Source organism: Achroia grisella, unplaced genomic scaffold, assembly GCF_030625045.1.
Source record: "Achroia grisella isolate CSIRO2021 unplaced genomic scaffold, CSIRO_AGI_Agris_v1 utg640, whole genome shotgun sequence".
Lineage (NCBI taxonomy): Eukaryota > Metazoa > Arthropoda > Insecta > Lepidoptera > Pyralidae > Achroia > Achroia grisella.
This window is the reverse complement of record NW_026712977.1, coordinates 3,725,649-3,738,245: the sequence shown is the minus strand read 5'-3', so window position 1 is coordinate 3,738,245 and position 12,597 is coordinate 3,725,649. Positions and strand designations below refer to the sequence as shown.

At 31.5% G+C, this 12,597-nt stretch overlaps 1 protein-coding gene across 5 annotated transcripts in view; it reads right to left on the bottom strand.

Moving 5' to 3' along the window:
• LOC131849224 (protein phosphatase 1 regulatory subunit 12A-like) overlaps positions 1-12,597 on the bottom strand; it is a 78,715-nt gene that overhangs the window by 56,181 nt on the left and 9,937 nt on the right. For all 5 annotated transcript variants that reach the window (XM_059199247.1, XM_059199246.1, XM_059199248.1 and 2 more), the window contains exon 2: positions 423-553. In XM_059199247.1, coding sequence (XP_059055230.1) covers positions 423-553 — 131 coding nt within the window. The remainder of the gene's footprint in view (positions 1-422; positions 554-12,597) is intronic.

Here is a 12,597-nt window from a genome sequence, read left to right as displayed (position 1 = left end):
TTATTTGTATGTAAAAATTCTCTTTCTTCTACACAAATTAATTTATTATTTCCTTAATCGCTAGGGCTTCCTGTACCAATTTTCTCGTGATTAATATTTAGCGAAACAAAATCCTGGAAGTAATTCAAAGGGGCTTCTAAAATCAATTATAACCTTATAGGCATGACAACACAAATAACATGTTCCAAGAATACGCTATAGGACCAAGCATACTAGTGAATATCCTAACGATTACAAAAATAATCGTTCGATTTTAGAAAGCAATACACCAAAATTATCTAAATGGATTTCTTTTTAAATAGTATGTGCTTTTGAAATTATTACAAAGTATACCATACCCATATTCTGAAAAGAATATTTGAATCGATACGGTGGAGATGGCAGTAGGTGCAATGTTGTGACGGTATACCATTTATAATTACCTTGCTATACTGAGGAATCCACATGACGCAGTAGCATGCAGCGGGGTCCAGCCCTCATTATCTCTTCTGTTCACATCGGCACCGTGACTTATTAGGAACTCGACCATATCCAAGTTGTCATCGATACACGCCTGGAAATTATCAATTTACATATTAACTTAAAATATTATATTGGAACCCAGCGACGTATCCTAAATATTCCCTAATGTTCCTTGTTTATATCATTACTATAAATAAAGTCGAATATTATCTTATTATATTATTTATTAGTAGAGACAATATTATATTAGTAGAGACAATATTTTGGTTCATAAAAAGGTTTATTAAATACAGTCCTACTATATATTTATACTTTTGTTTATAAAATAAAACCGTAAAACCGTGACAAGGTACAAAACTGTTTGCATGTCTGTTTGTGTGTTAATGTTTCACTTAAAAATGGCTAGAGAAATTAAGATAAAAATTTCAGTAAATATGTTGTCAAATATGATTTAACAAACAAGCAAAAGAAAGTTGGCTTAAAATATAATAATCTTTGTTAAAGTACACACAATTTAAATTTTTATTAATTCGTTAATCAAATAATAGGTGGCGTCTTATAGACTATAGCTTTATTTTTGTTTTCGTTTGACCAATTTATGGCGATCTACAAATGTAGACACGTATGAAATCGCTGGCATCATCGTAAATATTATATATAAAACGCAAGGTTAGAAAATTTTACAGATTTTATACCCGTGTTTCTGTTTACAGAACTATGATTTTGTAGCTTTTCTAAGTGATAAAGTACTACTTAGTACGACAACAAATCTTGTTCTTAATTCATACTGAAATGTAACAAATATTTTATAATGCAAGTGTTAAGTGTGAACGCAGCAGCAAAGAATAAAGAAAATCCATAAAAAGCTAATAATAAAAACCTAAACTTCACTCATATTTTTCGCTAAGTAATCGGATATAAAAAGCTGGACCGTCCAAGCAATATTAAAAAATAATAATAAGTTCGCCGCGTAGCCTAATAAACAAAACCTTTGTGATTAATGACATTATTGTGTTAGATATATTCATCGAGATAGACTTTCTGGAAAATTACATACGTGGTATATTACTGTGTACCTACTTCAACTATCAAGCACCTTGCTTTGTATGCAGTGCTTCGGTAGAAGGATGAAAATAAAGGAGGCATGAGTTTAGTCCTAGAATGGCAAGGCATGAGTGGTATCACAAGTACCTATTACATAATAATTTGTCCAAAGGGCTGTCTATTATATAGGCATCGATTAGAGCTTAACCTCAAGTAGGCCAACAGCTTGTTTGCCAGTCTAATTACATAAAAAAGTAAACCCTTTCTTTAAAAACAGAACCATTATATACTGGACAATTACTCGGAATTTATGTGGAAGACTGAAAGAACATCCGCCACATTGTATCAATATCTCGCACAGATACTAAATAGTACTTACAATGTATATAATTATGACCTTTCAACCTGCTGTCACGGAGTTTGATCTCTTTATTAGTTTATCATGTTATAAATACCTTGCTAAACTATCGCTATGATAATCAGGTTAAACGGCAATAGATATAGCCCTGTTTGTTTACACAGTTAGCGTTAATGGTATATATTGAAGCCAATTTGTTAAATTTATATTATATCGAGGCATACAATATAAATTTAACAAATTGGCTTCATTATATACCATTTGGCAATATATAATTAGAAATAATCGAGAGTGAAAGATTGCACGAAGACATTGATAAAAATGAACACCTATGAATCAATTTTTACCGTCAAGCATTTAGCATGCTGTATTCCGACTTACAACGTGCAAATTAGCAGAAAATTACTTTGTCAAGTCTTTACAGTACTATTAGAATTATGAGTATGGAGACAGTATATGATGCTATAATTTACCTTTTATTAACAGATCTGCCGTAACCCTGTTTGTTATTAGTAGTCATATAAAAAACTAATGCAATACAGTTACGCATACAATAGTAACACGAGTACATCGAATGCATTGTGCAACAGTTTGGAACCACTGCAGGGTCAGTGCCACTATGCCACAGGCGGCCGCGCGTGTCCGACTTCATAGACGGCATTATAAGCATTCATGTCTTGTGGTAACACTATCTTAATACAAAATAACGCAAGCAGAACTTGAAGAAATGCATTTGTCTACACATATAATAAAAGTATAACTGATCAATTCGTACATTGAAAATATATAAGAAATAAATATTTATATGGGTTTTATCAACCCAATAGAAACCAAAATCATGATTATTATAATGTTTTGTTTGTGCTAATAAATAAATAAATAATAAATTTTGTGTATGTTTTATCCCAATTGCTTCACAAACAAAAAAGTTTTACGGATACAAAGTCGCACGCCCAGCTAGTAAGATAATATAACGATAAATCAAAAACATGATTTTATGATTATAAAATTCGTAAACATTATTGTTACAAAGACAATGGATCGTATCATATATATATAATTCTAAATATTTAAGCTATAATTCGATTAACTTTATCAATGGTCATGCCAGGCAACTTTTAACTACGCAGTGAGAATCTAAAACAAAAACCTCTTACGATAAATGATTAAAATGATATCAAAAAATAATTTGTCATCGCAGAAGCAAAACTTAAAACTATTTTCAATGCTTCATTACGGCAAACAACAGGATAATTTACTATATGAGAAATATTGAATAAGATCGGTATTCCTGAGAAGCTATGTATTGTCTAAGACGACGACTTAAGACAACTAAACCATACCTATTTACAAATTTATTTAATAGATGAAGCCTGTTTGGAATACTGTCAACAGTGATTGGTGATAAGTAAAAAATCACTGTAGGAAGTCGAAGATATCCCAAGATTGGATAGCACTCAAATTTATCTCAGAATGATTCGGATCTATTTAAAAATTCGCCTTAATGAACCAAAGTAGCGTATATATGAATTACTATCAAAATTTTCTAATTCGCAGAAGATGATAACCTGGCATAATATTCGCTGAATATATCATCGCTCTATAACTTAGTTTCAACTGCTGCTTACAATGATACAATTGAAGAAAATTCAGCGAATTCGATGTAGTGGCTAGTGTTAGCGTACACTGGACAAAGGTTTTATTTACATTACATTTTATAACAAAGTATACATACTATATAAAGACAAATTCATAAAATAGCTAGCAATGATATGGAGCATAAACACTCAACAAAAAAGCTATGCCACAAATTGATTTTTACTTCCAGAGAAGAGTTTCTTCTTGACGGACGCCGTTCAGCAATGATGCTCTACTTTGAAATATAGCTTAAAAAAAATGAAGTCTAGTTATAAACGCTCAGCAATTATATTAATAGGATTTTCAACGATCTAATATGAAATTTACTATTAATTTATACCTATATTTCAAGTGCACAATTTTAGATTATATTAACAAACAAAGAAGTGATCCTTATTAATTAAATTAATTAATACAATTTATACGTAAAGACAAACAGGTTTTATAATAACCTATTAGAAGAAAACAAGCTGCAATCCCGTACGTTACATAGTTCTCGTGGGAATTCCCGAAAATCCTTCATCATATAAGGCAAGTATGTATATTAAATTTGTAACTTTGTGTAACTTACCAATTTGATATTTCATGACAAGTCAATAATTGTAATGTCAATATAAATCCTTACTAATATTACAAATGCGAAAGTAACTCTGTCTGTATATATATCTGTCTGTCTGTCTCACTTTAACACCAAAACTGCTCAACCGATTTAAATAAAATTTGGTATACAAATAGTCTAGACCCAGAAAAAGGACATGTTTAAGGGCTAATGTTTAATATGAAAAAGGGTTGTAAGGGGTTGAAATGAGAGATGGAAGTTTGTATGTAAGTATCTTCATTTTTAATGCTGGAAACTTATTTTTAGGCTGTAGATTAAATATAAACAAATATGACATTCGATGTTTGAAAAAATTTTCACCTTAAGGGGTAAAATAAAATATGAAATTTATTAAGGAAAATCTACATTTTTAAAGCTAGAACGATGAAACTTTTTCTTTGGTATTTTGGATTAAATTGTTATTAAAATGTTATCCCAGATCAATATACCACGCGGACGTAGACGCGAGCACAACTAGTCGTATATAGTGAAATATTAACACATATAATAGTTCTTGTGTCCGAGTACGTGATAGTCATTCTGTTACTTTATTCTAAAACCAACGACGCGTAGCTTCATCATAAACGCAACTACTGCTATATTTATGCATTCATGACACCGGACATGGAAACCCACTTGAATTAATATTCGCCATAGTTTTATATTTTAAGTCCAGATAAACTACACAAGACAGAACCTGGTCATAATTATTTCGTATGTCATATAATAACCAAACATCATATTGCAATATACAAAGATACCAATTCATTAGAACTAAGCAAGAAATTTGAGTGCTAATAATATTTATCTTATCCCAAAGTAAGCCAGTTTATATTATGGACAGTGTCTAGTGACATGAATAAATATTTATACAGTGATAAATAGAAAATAACTAGATCAAAATATACTAAAGAATTAAAATACTTTGTATTGTGCGGGTATGAAACCGAACAATCATTAGAAAGATCTTGATTGAACATGATGATCATGACTACTCCACCTCTTTTATCGTTTACATTTTATTCCAACATCTAAACTGCAACTGTTTCCATTTCAACAAACTCAGCGGTAAAATTCTGCGGTAATACGTAAAAACTTTTCAGCCTACCGCCAGTTAATTGAAAGTGTCAAAGGCAAAATGGAAAATATGTTTTACATGTCAAAGTATTTGTAAATTTTACAAACACTTTGAAATTTAAAACATTTTCCTAGCACTACAAAAAAGCAGCAACTAATAAATAGTACAGCCACTTGTTCGTAATAAAACGTACTCGTATCAATATATCTAAATTATACTATGATTGTTATCTACTACATCTATTTTTATGTATACCTATCAATCAGCTATGTATTATTATAATATATAACCCGATATCTAAATAATACAATATTGCCAGTATTGTAAGTAGAATTTTGTCTGATAAAGAATGAGAATAATCGAAAAATAAAAAACATTACATACATAATATATGACTGTAGATACATTTATTTTAATAAATCTGAATATTAATAAATGCATTACATTATTCTTGGATTTAATTACACATCAAATTTCTACTAATATATTACGTGTCGTGGTCAAAGGCACTGCGATCCATCAAAATCATAGAGAAGATGCATTTTACTGGGTTTATGTACTCGAATTTAAAGTGATAAGAGTGGACCCTACTGCTGTCGCTCAGGTAAATATTGCTTTTGTGTCGGTTATTCCATCACATGCGAATTATTCAGAAATATAAATAATTTCGAACTCTTGACCTTCTGGTCTAAAAAGGAATAGCAAACCATTAGATAACACGGTAACGGCTTACCTGATGATAAGCGGTAATTATCTTAAAATATGAGCAACATTACGTAGCTATTCCAGAAGACAAAGGTGTTATATCTCTTATCCTGAAATTCCACGGCTAATCACATCCTACCATTGTAACACAACTCATAAAGCAAGCTACTTCACTGCTAAGATAGATGAAACCAAAGGCTTTTTATAGCCTGTCTCTGGCTAAAGACGACAAGAAAAACTGGAGAGGCTGGAGGTGTTGGCTTTAAATATTATTAAAACTAAAACTCAACACATTACAAAAATTACCAACAAAATTAAATTCGAATCTGCGAAAACATCATGAATTGTAACATAAATACAATAAACAGCCTAATTGACAACTTTCTCCTTTTTGACATTCCATATTCATTCGGTTAATATTAAAGTCATGTAGGTATTTTCAAGTCTTAAAATGTCGAGATTTTATTACAATTGAGTAAATAAATATCTCTTTATTTGTAATAATACTGAAATATAAATATACTGTGCAAAAACGTAAAAGGGTAAACATCGGGCAGAGAAAACCATCTGATATACTTACGTATCGATGTATAGATAGCTTTCTCTGACTGAATAATGTAATAGGAATTTAGATATGTTTTTAATCTCCTAATTCATACGCTCAGTTCAGAAAAGATAACTATTTTGATAATAAATATATGTTGAACCTACATAATTCTTAGTACATTAGTGACACATAAAATTATAAATATACATATAGATTGCTCTGCCTATATCACAAAAAACGTAATGTGAAATAATTAATACTCAGTTCATTCATATAGATTAGAGATGATAACAATAATAATCGCTGAAGTCGTATAAATATAATTACACAGAATTATATGCAACATATTTCGTAATTACAATAAATATGACAATACCGTTTTCACAAAATAATGATTAATCAGCAATACACCTAAACTGCCTCAATACAATTTCTATATTATTAACAAACGTAGTTATTGTATATCAAATGTTGATGTGCATCAATGTATATCACAGAGCCTACTAAAATGTATTAATCCCTAATAAAATACATACAATAATAAGCCGATAAGGGGCTGAGAGATACTAAAAATCCCAATTATAAAATTAGAAGAAGGAAGAACTAATAACCGTTACCAAATAATAGACAACAAGATAATAATATTTAATAGTTGTGTACATATTTATTAAATTTATAGTGTCATCACCACTGTACGACGTCAAAAGGTCCCTCGTCATAGGTGTATTGAGGTTACGAGTCATGACAAAATGACGATCACCGCAACTTTGCTGTAAAGCCATGACTCATTTGCCTGTCTATCAGCGCTTGATAACTTATACTATGAAACAACGCTGCTCGGAATTCGGAATTTTTGCATACCTATCACTGTATTTTAGGAGTCATTTTGAAATAATCATAAATATTAATTAAATAAATAAACAGCAACCACGGTACCTACTGTAATATTTTATGACGGCCAATTTAAAACTGCAAATTTTAAAGTATACACTATACTGCCCATCTGACTACGAAAACTTATAAAGCAGTATGTAACATTACCGCATTAATCTCAAGAACCGCTAAAACGAAATTAAAAAGAATAACTTGCCAAATAGTTTTAGAAAAAAAACAGCATAATTATTAAGAAAAATAGATATATCTGTAGACCACAAATATAAAATGTACAAAAATGAGAGACAAGTGTTCAATGTTCCGAGCTAATCAAGAAAAAGTCGCATACGCAACCTATGACGTAACTAATATCAAAAAATATCGCACCACTGTCTCCGGAATGACCTCGAAAGAAATCTCTCGCCCATGTCTAAAATTACGCGCGCTTCTGTCATTCAGCAATACATCATTCCCTAGGAAAATATGTAGGTCGGTCAATGACAGCAGCGGATCTAGACAGTAGAGTGTATTTAGGCAGTACGACAATAATTGGGACGTGTACGTTTTGAGCGCCGGTTAAAGTTTTTGGGTCGCGGACACCGTGGCGCCCGCAATTACCTCGACTCAAAACTTTTTACAGAAAAATCTGCCCATACATTGTAAGGCCGACAAAAAACAGCAGTTCATATCTAGAAGCAACAAGTCATCGACCTAATTTTCTGAACTATTTAATGAGATGGCTATCGCCAGCTATAAATACTGTTATAAAACAACATAAAACAAAACATCCGCGATCAAACGCTGCCAAAATAATAACTCACAGCATATCATGATGGTAAAACCAGAGACTGAAGTGTTTACAATTACAATAAATATAAAGACAACAATTAATATTCATTTATATATTTTAATAAACATAATCTATTCTATTTTAATAAAACAGAATATTTAATAATTTTACATAAATATATAATAATTTTACATATGCACAGGATAGTATCATATTAATTTATAATTATTAGCATTTACCAAGATTGTATCAAATAATATATTGAAATAGACTCGCCCATTCGATGTTCGAAACTACCTGACAATTCAAAACTATGCCTATGAGAAAACGAGAAAGAGAGAAGAAACGAGTATAATTGTTCCTACAGAAGGATAAAATTTTAAGATATAACCACGCTTGTCAAAATCACGTTATCGCTCTATTTGAATACTTTCCAAGTCTCTAATCTCACAAATTGAGATTTCTTTGACGTGGACATTCAGGGACGTCCTGGGACGTTTGTCGATCAAACGGGCGATAATAATAGATTAACACAAGTAATTGAACATACAATGTTGTTACACACCGATTAGTAAGAAACATTGAATGTGAATATCATATGCGGATCAGTTTATACATTAATTACTATCAAAGTGCATAATCATGCTATTAAGTATTAAACGACACAAAAATGATACGATTTTAATTCATCGTTATTCGTTAATAATTAGTAGTATTATAGTATTGTGAATGAATATTATATACGGTATGTAAAGTAGAACAAACAATACGCAGTGTTAAAATTTAAACACTACTTTGCGCATTGTCGATCAACGTCCATTCAGAGATCATTGACACATATGCCCGTGATAACGATAAACTTAACATGATGAATGAACCAACATATGTCGTGAATGGAATATGACGATGTAAGTAAGGGGTGACGGCTCTGACTCGTTCGAAACTGATCTAAGGTACCTAACCGCACTTTATAAATAGGACACATGCAGTCGATCCAGATGCGGCATGCATTCGACAGATATAAAAATATATAGTAGTCGATAAAATGATCAGTGCGGCCCTGGCTGGAGCTATGATGTAAACACTCCCGAATGTACACTTAACATGGGCTACACTCCCCGTTTTGTTTGCGTGCTCATATTCCGTGAATAGGAAGGCTCAATTTCATGTATACAGACGGCGTAAAACTAGTTCACAGTTATTAGTACTTTGGAAGGTAGGGCTAATTGAATATTTTCGTAAGTTTCAACACGACCTACTAATTAAAGTCAATGGTATGTGTAGACTAATATTCCAATATATTGTATTACATGCTAATTTCATTCTAAGTATTTCTAAATCATAATATCCACAGTAATAAATAACCCACTGCAATTCAAATAGTCACAACTTAAGCAGAGCAATTGATACTAACTACTGTTAGAAAAACATTTTTTTTTATAAACGCAATATACTAATAAATGTAAAAGTATGATCCGAGGACCCGCGACCTTTGGGATATGTTTAAAACACCCAGGCCGTTAAAGTTAGGAAACGATAAATCTACACTGCCTAAATGATTATTAACAGTAACAATAACTGCCACAACAAAGGATGCTGGACTAAAGTTGATATTTAGTAAGCATTGGAATTAGGTATAATTGCACTACAAATTAACTAGGATCAAGGATTTAGTCCAGTGTAGAAACCAAACGTATACGATAAAATATAAGGCCGCTGACGTATAAGTCTTGTACGTTACAAATTTCCCGCTTTTCCGATCCGGCCCCCGCAGTGTTAAACACAGCTCTTTATTTTTAAACGCAAGGCTATTTATAATTAAATCCGAGTTTTTGACAAGGTCTACATAATTGTCATTGGTCAATCCAAAAGCTATAAATCAAACAGGAGCTAAGACGTTTGTTTTTTCAAATAATATTATATATAGACTTTAATACGAATACAACAGCTGCTTCTGACGACTAATATAGCAGTGTTATGTATAAAAGTTAAATTGTATTGTACATTTAATGACAAGCTTTAAACAAAATACCTTATTTTAAGACTTTAATCGAATATACATGACATAGATCGTTACATGTTATGTAGTTGCCGAGAATGTTCCCAGAGTCCAAATTTCTTGATTACTAACTATATATATATATTAAACGATAATGAGAGTTACGACAACATAGCTGAATTCACTGCCAACAGTCCACCCAGAGTTGTAAATCGGTAATTTACTACGTAGCATAATAGAAAATTTTCATTAACAGCATTTAGGTATAGAATTAAAAAGTAATAAATAAAAAATAAAAGGAATTATTGTAATTTAAAATAATTTCCTTCTGTAACAAACATTATATTACAAGAAAATAAAGTATCACCATCAGGTATATTAAAAATACGATGGAATCAGTCAGGGTGTACGATATCTAATATAAAAATAAGTAATCGTTTAAAGTTTTAAACTAAAAAATATATTTAGAGTAAAATGTACTCAGTTGTGTGTTTTAATTACAACTGTGTAATCGATCCACAACTAATCATATTCCATACATTACGACAGAAGGTTACGCACTAGGATCTCTGAACCTCACTAGTTGTTCAACTGTATGCCTAAACATAGTCACAACGCCGTGTATGACTATGTATAAACTAACAGTCGAACAGTGTGTATAGGGATTGTAAATAAATCGAAAATATACTCATATTTTTAAACATCACTCTGTGTGGGCTCAGTGTTTAAAATATAAATATATAGCAAGTTATGGAAAAGGCTATACACGGAGCTTGGCTACGTGATAAAATTCGAAATGGGGAAATTCACAGTAGACCTAAACTAACCAAAATAGTCTAAAGCAATAACAAGGAAAATGTGAAAGCAATATTTTTTATTCTATTACTAGACTTGTGATATGTTTACTTTAAGGCTAAATATTAACAAGAGAAGTATATATTGTTACCACGTCTAGAGAAATTTTAAAGAGTACTTTTTGTTAAAGATAAAAATACTAACTATTCCATAAATCTTAATTAAGTTACAGACTGATAGTCCTAGAAGTCATATTTGAAATAGACTACTGTTCTATTCTATGTAGGTTTAACATTAAGCTTCGATTATAAACACTCAAAAGAATTTTACACACAAGTCGAGTTAAAACGGAAGTTTCTATTAGCGCTTGGGCTATACGTTTGGCACGAGACGCGTTTTAAAAAACGTATAGGCGAAATTTTTGTAACGATGACAAAAAAAGTGTCTGTGCAACATTGAGTAGATATATTGAAATATATGATTATCTTCATAAATACGAACGACTATTTTGAAATTGATTAATAACAGTCAGTTACTGGTAACCATATCAAAAACAGTAACACCATTTCCTTATTTTTTGGCATTCCAAGAAGATTGTTCGTCATAGATTTTATCAATCAATCAAACTAATTAAGAATAGAATAGAAATAATCTTTATTCAAATAAACTTAATATAAGCACTATTGAATAGTCAAGTTTTTTTATTCTACCGCTTATTCGGAATTCAGATTCATCACAAGAAGAATAAGCAAGAAACTTGTGTGTTGCTCAAGAAATAAAGAATAATATGTGGATTGATCTACTTGATGAGTTGATTGTGGACTGGACAGTTTGTTGGTATCTCGTGAAAATTATCAGTAGGGTTGGGTGCTCGGGGCCGCCTGGTTACCGACTTCTATGACATTAAAATTGAATCACCGTAGCAAGCAACAAACTGACACTGCCAACTAAACATTGAAATACTAGTATAGATAAATATATATAGTAGTATATGGCGGATATTGACTCAGTCTTTAATGAAAATGAAAGTAACAATATCCCTAATACTTATTGTTTAGTGATATGACTGTATCACCAAACAGTAACAGATCAGGCTAATATGCTAGTATAATTTCACAATTGTACAAGCATATAGGCAGTAAGCAATGCCGTGTACATATGTACTCCCCTGGCACACGCACATACGATACGTACACACTAGTCGCCGCTAGTAGAATTAAGAAACAAACAGACGTTAGATTTGCCAAGAATGTTCTGAAAAGTTAAAAAAAACCCCATGTTTGGATAGTGTCGCAGTTAGTACCTGGCGAATTAACAATGCTAGTCTAAGTGATACAATTATACCAATATCCTTTTATCATCCCTAAAACAACTCAGTACAAAATTTCCAATGGTATAAATTATAAAATACAGTTACCACCAGAATAACTAATAACTAATCGCAGCAGGTCACAATTCTCACTGCATCTCTCTCTCTGTATACCTCCTAAATATCGAGATAATTATGGGCACTGTCATTATTAATGGACCATTGTCCCTTAAATATAATATACAAAATAGGCGCTAAGGATACTGCTCAATCAACAGGCACTCTCGCATGGATGGTGTACTGGGTAACTCTCCGTAAGCACTAAAATTTTCGGAACGGCGAGTCGGCGAAAGTACCATAAAGTTCCTGCTATTACTTCAGGTTACTATTATAGATTACCT